The following is a 20,233-nucleotide window of genomic DNA, read 5'->3' as shown; positions in this document are numbered from 1 at the left end:
GAAAGCCGGTTCTGTAATCAGCGGTAAATCTCCATCACCTGCGTGCTTTCACATTGAGCAGCATTAACTAAACAGAGCCGTTGTTCACTGACGAGCTTCGCTAAAAATCGCGCGAATATGACCGTGGTTTGGCACAGCTCGTCAGTGAACAACGGCTCTGTTTAGTTAATGCTGCTCAATGTGAAAGCACGCAGGTGATGGAGATTTACCGCTGATTAAAGAACCGGCTTTACCGATAAGATGCGCGTTAAATATCGCTTGCGATTAATCGTGCAGCCCTAGTGCACATGTTTATTCAACCAAGTAGAAGCCTTTTGGGAAATCTATTTGTGGTGGTCAGTTTTGATATTGTGATGGGCCGCCACAAATAAATCAATGTATGGGAAACACTGGACACTGCTATAAGTCAAATGGCCATAATCTAAGTGATAACAAAAAAAAATTACTCATATTACACAGCGGTGAAGTGTCGCCGATTACATCAAACGTCGTGCGCTCACTTGGTGTCATCATGATCAAAAATGTCACGCATGAAAACTTTAAATATCTTGCCTTCGCTTTCATTTCGGACCATCTCTTATATTAGTAGAAAATATAATTAGTGCTCTTGAAATACGAAATGGAGGCGGGTCCGGATTGAATTCTCTCTGGATCCGGACCGGAGTTCAGACTTTGAGAATTGCTGGTTTAGAGGTTTCCAATTAGAAAACCATGGTCCAGGTCAGAACCACAAATCATTATTTATATGTATTTCATTTATAAATCTTTTTTAATACCCTGTTCCTGTACATGCCCTGACAAACAATTTTAATTGGTTTATTTTAAAATCATTTGTGCAAGCCATAATACCATATAATTGCTCTTGCAGTAATTTGAAATTTCATTTCATATACTACAAATTCACATCAGAATCAGTTTAAGGTATGATTGTTTGGACATTTACTGGGAAGGAAATGTAGAGATTAGACCTCTTGGAACTTATTAATACCCCTAATTAAATACTCCTGCGGAGGATGGGCAAAGAGCCATTAGCCCAACATTTTTATCAGAATGTTAGACAGTTCTTGTGGCTCCATTAAATTCATTTTGCTTTGATAAATCATTAACGGAGAACACCATAAAAGACTGTCGGACTCCAGCCTGTCTCATAGTCTAGAGACAAGAGTGTCGACTGCTTCCTTCATTCAGTGTATTGGTGCCTATGATGTTCCAGAAATCCAGAAAGCATCAATCCCTTAATTAACGTCTTTGTGGATGTTTAAAAAAATAATGAATAAAAGTCAGATATACAGTTACAGTCCAGCCCAGCTAAAATCCTGTGCAATCCTGGAATCCTTTTCTTTGAATAAGACAGAAAACATCCTGTCAGTGTTTTCACTTTCACAGAATAGACATTTTCTGACAGATGAAGGCAGGAACCCCAATTCAGCAATAGTCATTCTGTACAGTAAACAGCAACTTTAAGCTTAAAATCTGGGCAGCAGCACATTTCAGATCTGACAGGGCTGTTGTTATTGTTTTTTTTTGCACTTTGCACCCCTCTGGAGACCCATTCTCGTTTTGGAAAGATTAATGACGAGCCTCGTGGCAGAATTAATGCTGCTTGTTGCAAATGCCCGCCGGCTGGAACCCCTCTGACATAATTCAAAGATTCAGTTTCACAGTTTTTATAGACGATGCAAAAAACACTAGACGTATCTTCAAACAAGAGGGAAAAAGCTTTTGTTTCTCTCACTCGTACCTCCTCTTTGTCTGATGCACCAACACACACACACACTCGCGCGCACGCACATACACAGGCACTCACCAGATTTTGAGAATGTTGGCAGACGCCTCAGTTCTCGGGGGAACAGTGAGTGGGAGTGTTAGAGAGAGAGGGACAGATAGAAAGAGAGTGTAAGAAGAGGAGAGGAGAGAGGGATGGAACAGTTTACATATGAAAACAGTGATTATGTGAAGCCTCAATTTTGCTGCGTCGAAAAGGTACGTCTGCAGGCGCTTCTAAACTTCATATTTTGGTCTTAAAAATCCATTTTTACATTTAAATCCTTAATGCACATTTAATTTCATAGTGCATGTTTAGCATAGCATGACTCTGAACTTTCTCCTGAGTGGCTGCTGTTAGGGGCTAATTACTCATCAGCGTGTTTGATTGTGTGTTAGCGGGACATGTGTTCGCCGTTGTGGTTAAATAAACTCCTTTTGAGATGTTCTCTCTCACGCACACATGCATCCCAACACCCCCCACCTACACTGTGCCGTGGAACGAAAGAGCGTGTTAATTGCATGCTTCGACATGCTTGTCTTTCTGTCATTCTATCTCTTTCGTTTTCCCTCCTCTGTTTGTATCTCTTTCCCTCTCAGCGGCCCAGCCTCTGTTTGTCGAGGAGTGCCAGGGGAGCAGATTGCATGAGACTAAAGCCTGGAATCTGTGAAAAAGGGGCTATAAATAAATAAAGGGGGTTTAATTAAGAATGTGTTCGGCGTGAGGCTGACAGGGAACGGGCGGCGTGTTTGGCATGCAGGGAAAGAATATAAAGACGGTAGATGCTGAGGCATGTGTGAGCGCCTCCTCGCTCGGAAACAAAGTGGGAGGAACACCCCTCCTCCTCTTTCTCCCTCCATCTCACCCTCCCTCTCTCTCCTTCTTCTTGTTATCATAGAGAAAGAGAGCATTGGATGGGTGGAGAGCAGAAATCTGTGCATGTGTGTGTGTGTGTCCGGTTGTCAGGGCTCATTTGTACTTCAGCTGTCAGTCAGAGCCTCATGGCGCTGCCGCGGACATCCGATACAACAGTCTGGTCTACACTCGGAGGTTAGTGATGGGCTTGGAGACAAAGAGAGGATGGATGTGAAACGCTGGAGCTCAATTGTATTACAACAATGAATTACACAGGATACTTGGACACGGTGAAGGTGTTGGATGGATGGATAGATAGATGGATGGATGGATGGCAGTAAAAGAGGAGTGGTGGAGCTGACAGCACTCTTTTAGTGATGAAGAGGAAGATTTTCAGTGCAGCAACATGAGGCTGTGCTCTTGTATTTCACGCTCGGGCTTTTTCTAGCCTTTGTCCAAGCATGGCTTCAGTCTCTTTGATTAAGAAGCATTTATTTGTGCTGAAAAATTATGTCTTATTATGTCTTTAACATCTTTAAAAAAAACAGCAAAGGCTGATAATTGTTTGAAAATGTCTATCAATATAAAAAGGAGACACACTGTAAATAAATTAACACCATGCACTTGTTATAGGGTTTTATAGGCAAAATTTACTGTTGTTACTATAGTAAGTACATCTAATGTGTAACAACGATACTGTAAAATAGTGTTACCAAGATTTGTATTAAGATTTGTCCTATTAAAAAAAAAATTTAGTATTTAAAATGCTGTAATAAATTAAAGTTACAGAGCCCTACACAGCATAAGGGGAAAAAATAGGTTTGTTTATTAATTTGTTCCCTTTAGCTGAATTGTGGACATTTAGTGTCCAATCATTTAGTCCGTTTAAACCCCTCCCCTTTTAACAATCGACCACATGCTCGCATTCAGATTTTGGATGGATAGAAGCACTACTTCTGTCGCTACTTTGTTTTTATTGTGACTTTAAAATGCGGGCATGATTTAATTACAAAATGGGAACAAATTAAGTCAAATTCTTAATTCGTCACCACAATATAATGATCAGAACACGATCATTGGCTGCTGTTATTAAAGCAAAAGGGGTTAATTTATGTTTTCATTCACATTGCTATACTCATAATTTGTAATGAAAGATGTTGTGTTAAATTAAAATGTAAAATGGTCATTTTTATTAGTGGTCTCAGAGATTTTGGGCACCTTTGTAGCTGGCAGGTTTATATAAACATGTTGAGCTGATAGTTAGTATTCAGTTTACATCCTCTATGTCTCTATCTGCCCTCTATACATTCTCAGCGTGACGGTGTAGTCAGTCAGGGCTAGTTTATGTGCCCTTGTGGTCTTCAGAAGAGAGTTTTTTGGTGTATTAGACAGAAGCGCTGTGAAGTCTGATGTGTTTTCCACTCTCCCCTCCTCCTCTCGCTCTCCTCCCTGCTTCCTTTTGTCTCATTTTGGCTTTCTGACTCTCGGTTTGTCTGTCTTTTTCTCCCTCCCTGTGGATGGGGGATAATAATGGGTAGCAGCATACAATAAAGATGAAGATGTATGAAATATAGATGTCAAGGGGCAGAAGGTGCTACTAGATTAAGGGTTGGAATATCAGGTGAATTGTGGAGAATTGTTGGTTATTTTTGCTAGTGGCTGAAATTGGTAGGATAGACAGGATACAGTGCTTTAATAGAATTCCTGGGCTTGTAACCATATGCTACTGGTAAGATTTTTCGATGTTTATAAAGTAGGGCTGCAAGATTATGACAAAAATCATATTTGCCATTAATATTTCCTTGAAATTGTAATTGCGATTATTAATTACGATTATCACAATTTACATTGAATTATGTTTATACCATTGTTTGATGCAACTGCATGCCGTATTTTTATATGAAAATTAACAAGCTGAAAACACTCTAACTGAAATTTTTTTTAGTGCTTTTCCATAGTATTAAGCCTCAAATGTCAACTATACATCGGATTGGTTTCTTCTTTAAATTATAAAAAAAGTAAAAATATGAATGGTATTCTAAATGTTATACTAAAACTAAAACAATGGAAAAACCACGTAGAAAGAAAAAAAATATCTTAAGCTTTTTTTAGTGCTTTTCCATAGTATTAAGCCTCAAATGTCAACTATACATCGGATTGGTTTCTTCTTTAAATTATAAAAAAGTAAAAATATGAATGGTATAATGTTAAACTAAAACTAAAACAATGAAAAAACCCTTAAGATAACATGTAGAAAGAAAAAAACATCTTAAGCACGCTGAATAACATAAGTGGACTTTGAACGATTAATTGCCGCTTTGAACGATTACGTAATTGTGGCATCCATCCATTAGAAATTTGATTAATTGTGCAGCCCTATTATAAAGTCTCTTATCCTCACCAAGGATGCATTTATTTGATCAAAAATCAGTAATATAGTGAAATATTGTAACAATTTAAAATGACTGTTTCTATTGTTGTGTATTTTAAAATGTAATGTATTCCTGTGATGACATTACTCTAGCCTTCTGTCACATGATTCTTCAGAAATCATTCTATTGTAATGAATTAATAATTTCTTATTGTTATCAATGTTAGTTTTTTTTTGTGTGTGTAGAAACAGATACACATTTTTTTGTAGATTCTTTGATGAATAGACAGTATTAAAAAAAAACATTTTTATAGATGTCTTTGTCACTTTTGATTAATTTAACGCATCTTTGCTAAATAAAAGAACTGATCCTAAACTTTTCTAAACAGTACTGTAAGTTTTTAATGATTTTGTCAGGAAAGGTACTGACCCTCTCTGCTGACAAACTGAATAGTAGTAGATGAGATTGATAAAGCTGTTGTTTAGAAGAAAGTCAAATCAAAGGACAGTTACCTTGACTTGAGTCCTTGTGTGAAAGTGCTGACGGTGGAGGAGGGGGGAGAGGGGGTGGCTTCCGACACAGAGTGGGTTTCAGTTTCCCATCATCATCAGAAAGCAGAGAGACTCAGAGGGATTCTGGCGCTGATGAGAGTGTTTCATCCTCATGCTGTTTGGCATTCAGTAGGGGTTAGTGTACTGGTCAACAGGGATTTGGGACTAATCTGCCAGTGAACCAGACTCGCTGTGCTCAAGTACACACTCAAATTACTGCAGAACTAGTCTTTTGAAACATCCCTTAAAATCTGTAACCTTTAACCCAGGAAGAAGAGTTTTTGGCACATAGGCTTTAAAGCAGTCATAATCAACCTTATCTCACATAGCCAGTCCTTTGACTTGAGATAAGCCGTCTGCTCCCATTTTAGCTTATTCTGACTGAGATCCGCTTGTTTAGACAGGATGAGACTTACATGCTAAATGACCAGACAGGCAGCCACAAAAATTACTTACGGGTGGTTTATCTAAAATATAAACTATAATAAACCAGTGTGGAAATGCAAATAAAATAAAGGCGTGGCATTTTCAGAGGCTGCAATTATGATCACTGTGGTATATTTTAATATGTTTATTTTATCTACTGTTCAAAAGTTTTGATTCAGTGAGATTTTTAAGTAATTAATACGTTTATTTAGGATGTATGGAATTGATCAGAATTGACATTTATTATGTAAGAAAGATTTCTATTTCATATTGCTGTTTCTATTCATTGGAATCCTGACAAAATGCATCAGTTTCCACAAAAATAATAAACTGTGTGACACTGAAGACTGGAGTAATTTTAAAACATGTTAAAGTCGAAAACAGCTATTTTAAATTGTAATATTTCATAACGTTACTGTTTTTACTGTATTTTTTGATCAAATATAAATGCAGCATTGGGGCAATTTTAAAGAGACTTTAAAAGATTTTAAAAGACATTTTTACCGACCAAACTGTTGGACTGTAGTGTATAAATTATATATTGTTATGAGGTATGAAGTGATGAACTGATGACAGTTTTAGAGTCCTTGGTTATTTACATATTTAAATATGAATAATTTATGACTGTGTGTTTGTAGGGGCTGTACGGAGGAGTACGAGATGAAGATGATGGAGCAGAAGGGAGAAGCGGAGCCAGTGGCTGCAGGGTATCGTGTTGGGCAGCGAACCCCAGTATGGCGCTGGGACAGCCCACCTGGTACACACAGCTCTGCTCAGCGCTGGACCCCCAGCGGACCCCCACCAGTCCCCAGCCGTACACACAAAGCCCTGGTCCCCATTCCATACAGAGAGCCCCAACACATCTCTGCTAAAAGGTGAGACATTTCAGCATATAGTTAAAATCTTAAAGAAACCAACTATTGGCCGGATCTGTTGGCTTTGTTTTCTTCTCACTAGCTATTTCCGTCTCCTCCCACAGGCCTGTCAGTTACCCAGAGAACCATTACAGTGTGTCTCCTCTTGCCGGGGACAGAGGGATGCAGTACAGAAACCCTTCGGCTAGTTTCTCCAGTCCAGGCTCTGGGTTCAGCTCCAGCGCACTGGGGGTGCCGGGACTCAGCGGACCCTTTGTCCACTATAAACCCACTCGAGACGGGTCAGTTGTTTTGTTTTTTGAAGCTTTTGCCATCAGTACCTTACAACACTATCATCTGACTTGTCAGTTGTTTTAGTTCAGCATATGAGAATTCTGAGAGATTCACACACTAAAATTCATAGATGGGCCATTCATCGGCAACTAGGGCTGATATTTTTAAGCATTTTGACAATATAGAGATATACACTCAGATTATTGCCTAATAAATCCTGTCAGGGTGTCAAATTAACTTCCCAACACAGTTTGCTATCTGAGACATTATTGAAATATCTGTATTGCTTTCATATTGTGTAAATATTCAATATCTTTCCCATAACTGTTGGGAAAGTGATACAGAGCAGAAACAATAAATGATAGTGAGGATAGAAATGAACATCTTCAGGCACTGTTTACCGTCATCGGTGGGTGTGTCTGATGGTAAATGAGAGGCTGTGGTTGCGGCATGTATCAGCTAGACCTAAACTGCTGTTGATTCACAAGCCTATTGTGTGTTTGTGTGTGATTGTATATGTGTATAATGCAGAGGTCATGGCATGTACAGACTTTCATAGTGCACTATTGTATCCTTGATGGTTAACTGCCCTGTTCAACCAGAGGAACTTGAATGTTTGGGGTTTTTTTAAGTTAACGTACACTGAATGTTTCACAATAAGACTAGGAACAAGAAAAAAAAATCGTGTTGACTGACTCTGTATTTTTCTGCTTTTCCTAGTCACATGCATTTATATTTAATGTAATTTAAAAAAGTAGGTCATTGATTAGCATATCCCGTTGTTCTGCATCTAAATTAGGGCTTGTCCCCTCCAAACACCATCCCCATGACAAACACCTTAAATATTTATAGAGCTCACAAAGAACTTTATTAGCAAGATAATTGATTCTGAACCATATTTTAAAATCTGCATAAAATCGAAATGGACCCGGTTTACTTTGTTAGCACACATTACTAGCGATATGGTGAACTTTTAATCTGTGCAAGAAAAGTTAATCTACAGAACTAAATTGTCTTCATAATATTTAGTCAACACTTGAAAATTTGCTTCCCTTCTGGAATAGCATTCATTTCTGCTGACATCAGTTTAACGGCCTGAGGCAGAGCATCCTTAACCCTTCTTTTCCAAACTTCAGCTTTCTGTGAGCTAGAGATTATTAGGACTGTCCAAAAAAATGTGAATTTCTAATATTCGTCGAATTTAAAATAAAAATCCACATTCGAATGCAAAAACGTTGCATTCGAATTTTAGGTGTGTGTTAAGAAGGCTGCTTTATCAGTGACGCACGAGATGAGATGACGATGTAAGTGTCATTGCATTTTAATGTTTTTGTTAGCCTATCCTGTTGAAGCCACTGGATGCGGCGCTGCTGCATTGTTAATTACAAATATTGCAGGAAAAGAGAACATCAATGCGGATCTTGTTTACGTCAAAACCGAAACCAAGCCGTTCACACAGAATGCATATTTATCGCATTTTCTAGAGGGACATCTATCACTGTCGCACAAAAGAGCCGCATGTTTAGAAAGCCATGTAAAATGAATGTAAGTTCAACTTTGAAAAAACATATCTCGAGACTTTATGGCGGGGGTTTTTCCCCATCCCACTGCATCTCATGTTTTTAAATGAAAAATTTACTCTTTGTGATTGGCTTTAGGCCCTTTGTATTAAACTATGCATACATACATGATGCTGTTTTGTTTATAGTTGTTTAAGCAACTTAATTATAATTGTAATTTATAAACATTATGCACTTTTTTTCACAGATAGTCATGTTATCTTATGCTTTGAATAAACGTGCATTATATTTTGCTTGATGCGCCCTCTTGTGGCCTCAGGAGAGAAGCCAAAATCTTTTCTTCACCTTAACTGAAATTAGTGGGCAACCGATATATCGGCCGATATTTGCCATTTTTCAAATATCGGCATCGGCCGATAAGTTTTTCTGTTTGGCCGATGCGTTCGAGGCTTTTATTTTGACGGCGCGACTGACTTTTATTTTGATGGCGCTGAGAGCGGCAGCGCCTGAGCACACAGTGCTCACATTCTCCCACTTGTTCGCTGTCGTCATTAACAGTTCTGTCTAATACGGATAGAAGTCTGTCTAATAATCGATAGAACTGTTAAACAAAGGAATTAAAATGTATACAAAACGTATTATAACGATTGCTTTTATATTATTAGTAATAGAAAGGCAAACATTATAATACTTTCTCGTTTGCCTTCAGCATTCAGCAAATACGCATTTACATCATTTAATCAAATCTTTGAATGGCTAATGAACATTTAATTTCACAAACCTTGCAAACTTAGTCGAATCCAGTTGTGAGATCTTGTGAAGTGTGCATGTGACCTGCATGACCGCGAATATAATTCGAAATTTGATAATATTTAAGTACAAAATTCGAATTTAGTTTTTCAGCCATTTTGACAGCCCTAGAGATTATAATGCAATATTCCATTTCACTTGGAAATACGTTTTAATATTAAAGTCAGTTGCAACTTACAGCTCACATAGTGTTTAAAGTTTTCCTGAATGTGTTTACAGTTTAAAGTGCATTAGGGTGTTATAGAGAGTTGTTGGGGTACTGTGAGTCTGTTAACATTTCACACTGACTCGGTGATTGATTGGTGATTCAGCGAGATGTGCTAATGAGTGCTATTATTAGTCCCATCAGATTCAGCCGTACATCACCACTCAAACCCACAAGGTGACAAGTGACAGAACACTTGGGTTGCAACAGACTTTGGATTTAATGTGGCATGTGAATGATGCAGACTTTGCTGCAGTGTGTCAAAAATGACCCTGTTTGGTTTCTTAATACTCATAATGTGTTTGATTCATTGGTGCATGTACCAAATAAAATGTTTGGGTTGTCTGGACGTACATCACAATACAGAACAAAAGATCTGTCTGTAATTTCGTTTCATTGGGACTTTAAAGTCAAATGTCTTTATCTGCCTCTGGGGCAACTTTCCTTTTCGGCTTTTGTGTCCACACTCCCCTTCAACCACCTGTCATACACAAACCCTTTCCACAATCCAATAAATTCTGATGACTAAAATCCCATCCCTTGTTATCTGTGAACAGTATTTCATGTGGACTTCAAAACTGCTGTAAGCATTTTCCACTGTTTTGCTAACTCTAACCACATGTCGTTCTTCCAAATCCCTGCTCTCCAATAAAATGCCAGCCAACCTGATCCAAGTGGTCAGAATTTAGCTGGTTAACATAGGTTAAATAAGAATGTTTTTAATAACATGTTAATATTTGTTGTGTGTGTAGGTTTGGGTCAGTCCAGCGGCCTCTCCAGCCATTTGATCCACATGTTACAGTCGATGTCTCTAGTGGAGAATCATCATCTGGTTTCACTAGCCAAGAAAGCACGATGGAGCGCAACAAGTCAGGTAAACAAACATGCATAATTCAAAGACATTTGTGACCATGGACCACAAAACCAGTCATAAGTGTAAATTTTTCAAAATTGAGATTTATGCATCATCTGAAAGCTGAATAAATAAGCTTTCCATTGATGTATGGTTTGTTAGGACAGGACAATATTTGGCCGAGATACAACTATTTGAAAATCTGGAATCTGACGGTGCAAAATAATCCAAATATTGAGAAAATCTCCTTTAAAGTTGTCCAAATGAAGTTTTTAGCAATGCATATTACTAATCAAAAATTAAGTTTTGATATATTTACGATAGGAAATTGACAAAATATCTTCATGGAACATGATCTTTACTTAATATCCTATTTTTTGCATTAAAGAAAAATCGATAATTTTGACCCATACAATGTATTTTTGGTTATTGCTACAAATATACCCCAGCAACTTAAGACTGGTTTTGTGCTCCAGGGTCACATTTATGGAGAACCAGTCCTTAAATAATGACTGCTGTAAATGTGTTTTGTGTACCGTCCCATCACTGAGTGCCCTCTGCTGGATACACTGTAAATATAGGCTTCTTTACGAAAACCATTGGGTTTCACTGGTGATCACTGGTCATTATTCAGGCATTAATTGAGTCTTGTTATTGTTTACTAAAACAAAAATGATTAAAAGTCATTTTCTTTATTGAAATAAAACAAAATGTAAATATTAGATGGAAAAACTCCAACTAGAAATACACTAACTGAAATAAATAGAAGTTAAAGCTGAAGTACAACAATAAAACTAAAACAGAAAAATAAATTAAAGCTAAATAAAAAATTTAATTAATTAATTTAATTATTTATGCATTTAGCAGACGCTTTTATCCAAAGTGACTTACAGTGCATTCAGGCTATACATTTTTTACCAGTATGTGTGTTCCCTGGGAATTGAACCCACGACCTGTTGCGCTGCTGACGCAATGCTCTACCACTGAGCCACAGGAACATGAGTTTTTTAAAAATAAAAACTATTTAAAAAATACTAATACAAATGGCCAAAGCAAAAAATTACTGAAACTTAAAATGAAATCTGAAAATATAAAAATAAAAGCTAATTCAAAATATCAATAAATACTATAATATTATATAAATAATATTATAAAAATACTGAGTCTGATAGAGAAACTCACACTCAAAAAAAAAGGACTGTTCACACTGACAACCAGGTTAAAAAGCGACTGGAAGCAATTCATTTTGAATGAGTCACTGATTTGTTTAACAAAAGTGATCCGTCTCCTGTAAAATACTAAAGTTAGGTTATGGCAAGATGAAATTTATCTTTAGATGTTTATATAACATTCTAAAAAGATTAAATATTGCTTTAGTTTGAAACTTTCAGGGTGCGTGTAAACAGTTTTGTGTCAATGTGAATTGGACTTTACTCCTTTTGTGTTGGACAGAGCCCATGTGGCATGTTCCTGCTTCATCACGAGGTGTGTCAGTGGGCTCAGCTCCGAGAAGACAGACTCGACAGGACGTTGCAGGGAAGGACTCTCCAAACCGCCACTCTAAGGTAAAAAGTCGTCATCGGGGCAACCAGGAAGTTGTTTCATTTGGCCCTTGTGTACAGATCACTCTTCCTCCTGCTGTCTCTCAGGGTGAGGCACACTATTCCAGTCACTCCAGCAGTAACACGCTCTCCAGTAATGCTTCCAGCAGTCACAGCGACGAGCGCTGGTTTGACAGCGTGGGAGGTGTGGTTTCCGGTGCCCTGAGTGACCCCTCAGACCCAGACCCTGACCCTATGGGCAAGGGAGGCTCCAGTGACAGTGGCATCGATGCATCTCTCTACACGCCAAGTCCCAACACTAAAGGAGCCAAACCTAGCCGCAGCCTTGCAGGAACCCCCCATAAACCTTTGCATGGTTCTGCTACCTACAGCGGCTTGCAGGAGCTGTCCGGAGCAGGAGGGAGGGCGGGAGGAGAGGATCGTCGCAGGGAGTCTTCACCCGTCATTGCATTTGCAAATCAAAGCAAGAACTATCGCACCCGCACATTCCCCCCTCCTGGATCAGCCAACGTCGACAACTTCAAACCAAGGTATTGTATTTATTCTGAAATGTATACACTACTGTTCAAAAGTTTGGGGTCAGTAAGTTTTTTTTTTTCTTAAGAAATTAATACTTTTATTTAGCGACAATGCATTAAATCAATTAAAAGTGACAGTAAATGCATTTATAATGTTACAAAATATTCCTATTTGAAATAAATGCTGTTCTTTTGAACTTTCTATTAATCAAAGAATTTAAAAAAATGTATTATAGTTTACACAAAACATTTTTAATACTGATATTAATAAGAAATATTTATTGAGCACCAATTCAGCATATTAGAATGATTTCTGAAGGATCATGTGACACTGATGATTGGAGTAATGATGCAGACAATTCAGCTTTATCTTCACAGGAAAAAAATAACAGTTAAAAAAACAGTTCTTTAAACTGTAATAATATTTCACAATATTACTGGTTTTACTGTATTTTTTGACCAAATGAATGCAGCCTTGGTGAACATTAGAGACTTTTAAAAACATCTTTCTGATCCCAAACTTTTGAATGTGTACCTCGATTAACATAGCAAAGCACAATACATATAAGGGATAATTAAAAACTTTAACGAAAAGTGTAAACTAACTGAAATAAATGAGCTATATCACACGAGTAGCAGTGCGATGTGGCTGTTTATCAGCACGGCTGTGATTTGGCCGTAGGTAATCACAGCGTGCTGATGTACAGCCATATCGCACAGCTATGAGTGTGATACTGTGTTTACGAATAAATAAAACTAGGGCTGTGCAAAAAATCTAATGCGATTTTCATGCGCATCTGGTCAGTAAAGCAGTAAAGGTCAGATTAATAGTAAATCTCCAGCACGTGCTTTCAGATGGAGCGGCATTTACTACACAGATATAATATAATAATAATATCTAATGTCATTAGAGACTTTTAAAAACATCTTTCTGATCCCAAACTTTTGAATGTGTACCTCGATTAACATAGCAAAGCACAATACATATAAGGGATAATTAAAAACTTTAACGAAAAGTGTAAACTAACTGAAATAAATGAGCTATATCACACGAGTAGCAGTGCGATGTGGCTGTTTATCAGCACGGCTGTGATTTGGCCGTAGGTAATCACAGCGTGCTGATGTACAGCCATATCGCACAGCTATGAGTGTGATACTGTGTTTACGAATAAATAAAACTAGGGCTGTGCAAAAAATCTAATGCGATTTTCATGCGCATCTGGTCAGTAAAGCAGTAAAGGTCAGATTAGTAGTAAATCTCCAGCACGTGCTTTCAGATGGAGCGGCATTTACTACACAGAGCCGTAGTTCACTGACAAGCTACACAAAATCGCGTTCAAAATCGCAGGCGATTCATTGCCGATTTTGAACGTGATTTTGATCGCATTCGATTTTTTTACCCAGCCCTAATAAAAACGAATAATATCTAATGTCTAAGAGACATCTGAGCCAGCTGCAAATTCCCAAAAAACTGGCTGAGGTAAGGCTGCTCTCGGCGGATTCATGAGCGCTGAACGGCCGCTGACACCCTGGAGCTCACATTTCCAAAATCATCTAAACAAATTTAAAGTAGACGTTATCTTTATTAACAAACTTCATTATTAATAACTACATTCTCGCCTAAAAAAAACTATATTCCGTGACACAAAACCATATTTATATAATTTAAATGGATTTGACCGTTTGCCATGATGCTCGCTGTGAGAAATGCTGCAAGTGGAGTTCTGTTATCACTAGAATATCACACGGCTAGAAAAGGCTCTCAGCCAATCAGATTCGAGGACCAGAAAGAACTGTTGTATAAAATGAGTTAAAGGTGAAGTACTACAGTAAAAACTTTTGAATGCTAATGTACCTTTATAGACATAGTGGAGCACAACACGCATATGGGATAATTCAGGTGTGACTGACAAACATATGTGCACAAACGGCAGTGATGGGCAATAATAGATTATGCCTGCAGTTATAGCGTGTTATAAATGTGATTTTCAGTGTAAATAATCCTGACCTACCAACATCTGAATTGTATGTATTTTTGTTTCTGGGATTTAGGTCCTGCTATACCCCTCAAGGGTACAAGACCCCTGCTGTGGCTGATAAACCCCGGCCTTTCAGATCTTCAACAGTCACACCCATGTCAGGCTCCGCCCAGCTGTCAAGCTCCGTCCCCAAGTCCTTTAGTAAAACCAAGAGTGCATGGCAACAGGAGGAGAACAGCACAGCAACCAGCACCACCTCCACTGACAGCAACAGCTGCAAGTATGTGTGTTTGTGAAGTGTATATTTCATGTTTATGAGAAGGCTGATGGATTATGAAATAGATGCACTACATATTTAAATCTTGGTCCTGATTATTATTGTGTGTGCTTTCAGGCAGCTGGATATGAACAGTAAGAACGTGTTCGGACAGCCCCGGTTACGTGCCTCTCTGAGGGACCTGCGCTCACCACGCAGATCTCACAAGAGCACCATTGAGGACGACTTGAAAAAGCTCATCATCATGGACAACCCTACAGAGACACCATCACGGGATGGGGTAAACAAACACTAGAAAAAGACAAAAAATACAACAAGACAATCAATCAAACTCATTTGTTCAATGTGTGTTTGTGCTTCTCTACAGTCTCCTCATCGGACCCTGCAACGTACTTTCTCAGATGAGAGTCTGTGCAGTGGACGGAGAGATTCTAGTTATGCAAGCACGCCTCTTTTTGAAGGACAAGTGCCGCCCAGTGACCTTCTCTTCACCTGCACGCTGCCTACTCGACGCCACGGACACAACACCAATCATGGAGCCCTCGTGCCTAGTAAGAAAGGTAGGTGTCATTTGCTGGTCATAGTCAGCTGGTATGTTTTTACTCTTTGGGGTAAACTGTAAATTTTTTGTTTTTTTCCAGTACCATTGTCTGCATCAGAATTATCTCTGACTGAGGTGAGGGATAAGGTTCCACCTCTCAGAAGACTGGACCCTGGACTCATGCCCCTTCCTGACACTGCCTGTGGTCTAGAGTGGTCCAGCCTCGTCAGTGCGGCCAAAGCATATGAAGGTATCAGGCTGTGTTTGTCTGACATGTCTGATTCTGAAGTCAGACTAAGATACTTTAAGTTATGGAAGCCCATTTTATGTTTTGGTTAATCATAATTATTACATAAAAAGTACAAACAAAAAAAAATGTGTAAAAGTAGTTGATTATTACCTTTTTTTCCATCATCGTGACTTATTTCATAATTAGGACCTTTTTATTTCTTAATTTCGACATATTTTATTGGACTTTTCCAGCTTTAATGCAAATTTTCTTAATTAAGTACACTCACTCAGGGACTTGTTTAGTAGGATTTTACCTAAAAAGATTTTAGATTTTTTTATCATATGTTAATTTAAAAAATCTTACCGTATCGTTTTATTTACTGTATTTGTGTTTATTTTGTGAGATGGCAATAAAATAATGAACTACTACTACTTATGTCTTTATGACTATATCTCAGTTTTGACATTTTATATCATAATTCAGACGTTTTATCTCAATGTCAACTTTTAATCTGATTTCAACATTTTATGTAATTATTTATTTTTCTCATTTCGACTTTATCTCATAATTTGGTCTTTTTATCTCATAATTTCGACATTTTAAATCTCATCTCATAATTGCAACTTTTTGTCTCATAATTATCAACTTTTTGGTCCTAATTATGATTTACCAAAGTATGATTTTTTTCTTATGTGGCAGAAATGGCCTTCCATATAAAGATGATGTCATTTTCAATGTACTTTCTCTTAACCCAACTTAGTATGCACTGACTACAAGTAAGCCACTGAAGAGTGGCTCTTCGTGGTTTACAGACTTTACCATTAAGTTTGTTTTGTTCTTGCAACAATCCCATGCAGTATAAAAAAAAGACTTAAAAGAGAAACTCATTGTAATCTAAATGACTGAATCTGTGTTGGGTTTTTTATTTACAGTGCAAAGAGCTGTTTCTTTATTTTCATTGTCTGAGTCTCACGCGGGCGGCAATGAGTTGAGACCCGTCATCAGCCCGGTGCATTTCCACACGCCACAGACTCCCCGCACCACTCCTACTTTCAGCAGGTAAGACAGACAAACATACACCTGTACTGTATATACTTGCTCTTCCTCTGAGTTCTCTGCAGTGTAGGGTTTAACAGTAGTTAGGGCACAATGTTAGCTCTGCAAGTCTGCATGAAGTTTGCTTAACCTCAAATCAACTCATTCCTTCAATAATGGATTAAGTATTTAAATATTTGGAATAAGAATTTATATGCAAGTATACTGGTATTAACTTGTTTTTATTTTGTGTGTTGCAGTGAAGAGGTTCCCAATGACCTGTCTGGCCGTCTATATCATCTGGAAGTCATGCTGAAACAGCTGAACAATGATCTGGAAAAAGTGAGTTACATTGAAGGAGCCTGACCAGTGCAGGACAGGTTCACTAGGGACGGGTATTTTGAGTAATTTTGTTGCTGAGTATTCAAGCACATAAAGTAGTCAGTTGCTTGAAAATGTGAATTCAAGTTGAAATGAAGTTATTTAAAGTTGAAATATGACACATTTGTCAAATGTATATTTTATTCAAGAACCGATCTGATAGTGTTCACTTTCCACCATGTCATGAAGCATATCAATAGAGCTGCAGGGATGATGTGTTTTTATGCATAACGCTGGTTCCCTCAACAAAAAGCCAATAGCATTTCTCCATTGGCTTTTGGGTTGCAGAAAATAAACCATGACAAACAAAGGTTTATGATTCCTTCGCAAATGAACACAACTTTTACAAATTTTGAAGCTTAAATACAATCAGCAGATGTAAAAAGCCAAAGTTAAGCTATAAACGACCTACACCATGGTCACATGACTTCAACGCCACCGCCATTCAGCTTCTGACAACTGTTTCAGTCTTTATTTAAAGTCTGCGCATTATTTGTGCAGTTCACCCTGGCCAATAAAATACAGTTCTGTACAGTTCTCTTTAGAAATTCAAAGTGAAAGAAAATAAAAGTTGATTTTATAGTAATGTGGCCATTTTTGGTGACATCCTCGTAATTATGTTTCTCTCTTCCTCTCCTCTGTTCCTTCCTGTCCCATCCTCTCAGGAGAAACAGGACAAGTCCACGTTATTAGCAGAGATGGCTAATCTGAGGCAGAACAACCAGCGTCTGCAGGAGGAATCGCACTCAGCCAGTGAACAGCTCCGCAAGTTCAGCAAACTCTTATCCTCTACCATACCCGAGAGGAAATGACTGTCCCCTTTCATTTGAGAGAAGATGAGATTTGCCTAATATGGCACGTTCAGTGCCAACAGCTAATTTACTTCACAGTCTCTTATTGTCCAGTACATCCACTGTCCCGCTCGCCCTCATCTAGATCCTCACCACACTCCAAAACTGTGAGCTTTACGAAAGTGTGACGGAAGGAAACCGAAATCTGCCTGATGATTTGAGACTTCAAATCTTTAACTTAAAGCCGGTACAGAAGTACAAATGTCTATTTTTAAACAAACAAACACACGATTCCTACCTTGAAACGAGCGAGCTCCTCATCTGATCGAACTACTTTCGGAACTATTTTCTCAGTGTAGATTTATTTTTGTACTCGACGAGTCGACACTAAGCTTGAGCCAGTAAAACTGCGAGACGCTGAACATCAGAGAGGCCTATTTACTGCACAGTCAGCTCAACAGCCAAAAAAAAGCAACAGAAAATCGACACCAGAGCCACATGAGAGACCCTACCTTTCCCAAAACGTTGAGAGAAATCACGGTACTGTAATTGTGAAGAAAAAGGAATGACTCGCAGATAACATGTCACTGTAAATTATAATTCTACATCGCACATCTCATGTGCAGGTACATTGTGTTCATATTTATAGTTCAAACCATCCTCATCTCAGCTGATTTATCATCCAACAGACTCCCTGTAGTGACTGAAACTCTGCAATAATGGCTCTGTAGATCTTCACTGCTGCTGCTTTCTGACCAGTGATAGCAAGCACTACTAAAACTGTGATGTTACACCCAAGTCTTTGATCGTTTCCTCTGTGCATGGACATCGCTCAGTCTTTAAGTGACAGCGTCATGTGACAGGAAATGCCACTTGCTCTCTTATGTATGGTTTTGGCATAGCACTGTGTGTAAACTCGGATTTCGACACTGTATATGTATAGGTATATGCAAAGCCGACACTAAGAAACCCTAGTCAGCTGTGTTCCATACAGACTCTATTTTTCTATTTGTATTTAGTTCAGGTTTATCAGGTGAAACGACTGTTGGCAATAGATAGCTGTTTTCAACTTCTAGACAGATCATGGTGTTTACATACTAAGACGAGCCACGCTGTACTCAGTTAAGCGCGCTAACTGGAATAACAGTCAGGCTGGATCGAATATGGTTTATCATGTACCCCATGTTACTCTGTACATGTCTGCCTTAAAGTGGTCAGCTGTGACCAGTGATGTGTTGTAATTTACCACTCATATCAGCTCTCTCCATCCCTTTAACCTGATGCGACTGGAAAAAAGATCTCCTCCTCTCTCAGGACCCGTAAGCTGCCCTCTCGATGACCTGATCTATTCGTCTCTGACCTATTTATCCACGTCAAAACAAAAGCACTGCAACAGTCGGTTTCAGAGCTAATATAAGTGAAAATAGAATGTGTCTGCTTTACTCAGACACACAAAAACAACTATATACATGCTTAGGACAGTAAATAGCATTGTAAAATGCAAAGGTTTTTCTTTATTTATGGGGTGAGAGATACAAATAAGACCTGACATCATTCATTGCAGCTGTTTAGTAGTGTGACTCTACATACAGTGATTTTATAACTGCTGATATCTAACATGTTACATGTTCTCCCCACTAGGGGAATAGTCCAACCAAAAATGAAAATTCTTTCATTTACTCACCCTCATGTTGTTCAAACCTATATGACTTTATTCCTTCTATGGAACATGAAAGACGTTATTCTGAAGAACTGAAGAGTTTTGGTTCCCATTGACTTCCATTGTGTTTGTTCAAGATCCACAGATGAAAGCAAGTCATACAGGTTTGGAACAACATGAGAATGAGATTTTGGGTGGACTATACCTTTAGGTAGAAGTCTGTATACATGTTGGAGCTTTCATTTAAACATCATCACTCTGGACTTGCGAAATCAAATGATCAGAATGATAAGCTCATTTGCCCCACTGTTTTAGATCCATTTTTACAGTTTTATCAGATTCTCATCTCATTGCTGTGACTACAAGAACTTGACCCACTGTGTGTGTTTCTGTCAATGAAGTGGGAGGTTTTTCAGACTCACTCAGTTCTGGGTTACTGGGTGTCATATCTACACCATGGATTGTCTTATGATTTCTGTTTGTTTGTATGTTTGTTTGATTAGTTGGGTGGAGGTGTTTTTAATAAGTTCTTTTTTTATTTTTAAAAGGTAAATATGAGTAATATACTTGTGAGAACATCTATGTGCATCTGTGTTGCGCATTCTTAAATCATGGCAATTTATATAGTCCAGCTGTAATATTTGAAGGTTTATTTTTATGTGTAATATTTTGACTATTTATTTAGATTCTTTTCTTCTTGTTTTTTTTTTTTTTTAATACAGAATGTCAAATTCAAGGTGAAAATTACAAGA

At 38.1% G+C, this 20,233-nt stretch overlaps 1 protein-coding gene across 3 annotated transcripts in view; it reads left to right on the top strand.

Moving 5' to 3' along the window:
- sipa1l3 (signal-induced proliferation-associated 1 like 3) overlaps positions 1–19,691 on the top strand; it is a 129,972-nt gene extending 110,281 nt beyond the window's left edge. For all 3 annotated transcript variants that reach the window (XM_016237011.1, XM_016237008.1, XM_016237010.1), the window contains 12 exons: positions 6,608–6,844; positions 6,949–7,125; positions 10,405–10,526; positions 11,958–12,070; positions 12,155–12,597; positions 14,638–14,844; positions 14,959–15,121; positions 15,209–15,401; positions 15,483–15,632; positions 16,547–16,673; positions 16,910–16,991; positions 17,696–19,691. In XM_016237011.1, coding sequence (XP_016092497.1) covers positions 6,608–6,844; positions 6,949–7,125; positions 10,405–10,526; positions 11,958–12,070; positions 12,155–12,597; positions 14,638–14,844; positions 14,959–15,121; positions 15,209–15,401; positions 15,483–15,632; positions 16,547–16,673; positions 16,910–16,991; positions 17,696–17,842 — 2,161 coding nt within the window. In that variant the 3' untranslated portion in view covers positions 17,843–19,691. The remainder of the gene's footprint in view (positions 1–6,607; positions 6,845–6,948; positions 7,126–10,404; positions 10,527–11,957; positions 12,071–12,154; positions 12,598–14,637; positions 14,845–14,958; positions 15,122–15,208; positions 15,402–15,482; positions 15,633–16,546; positions 16,674–16,909; positions 16,992–17,695) is intronic.
- The last annotated feature ends 542 nt before the right edge of the window (positions 19,692–20,233 follow it).

Source organism: Sinocyclocheilus grahami, unplaced genomic scaffold (genome assembly GCF_001515645.1).
Source record: "Sinocyclocheilus grahami isolate Dianchi unplaced genomic scaffold, SAMN03320097.WGS_v1.1 scaffold503.1, whole genome shotgun sequence".
NCBI lineage: Eukaryota > Metazoa > Chordata > Actinopteri > Cypriniformes > Cyprinidae > Sinocyclocheilus > Sinocyclocheilus grahami.
Note: the sequence above shows the minus strand (reverse complement) of the source record. Positions and strands in the feature narration are given on the sequence as shown.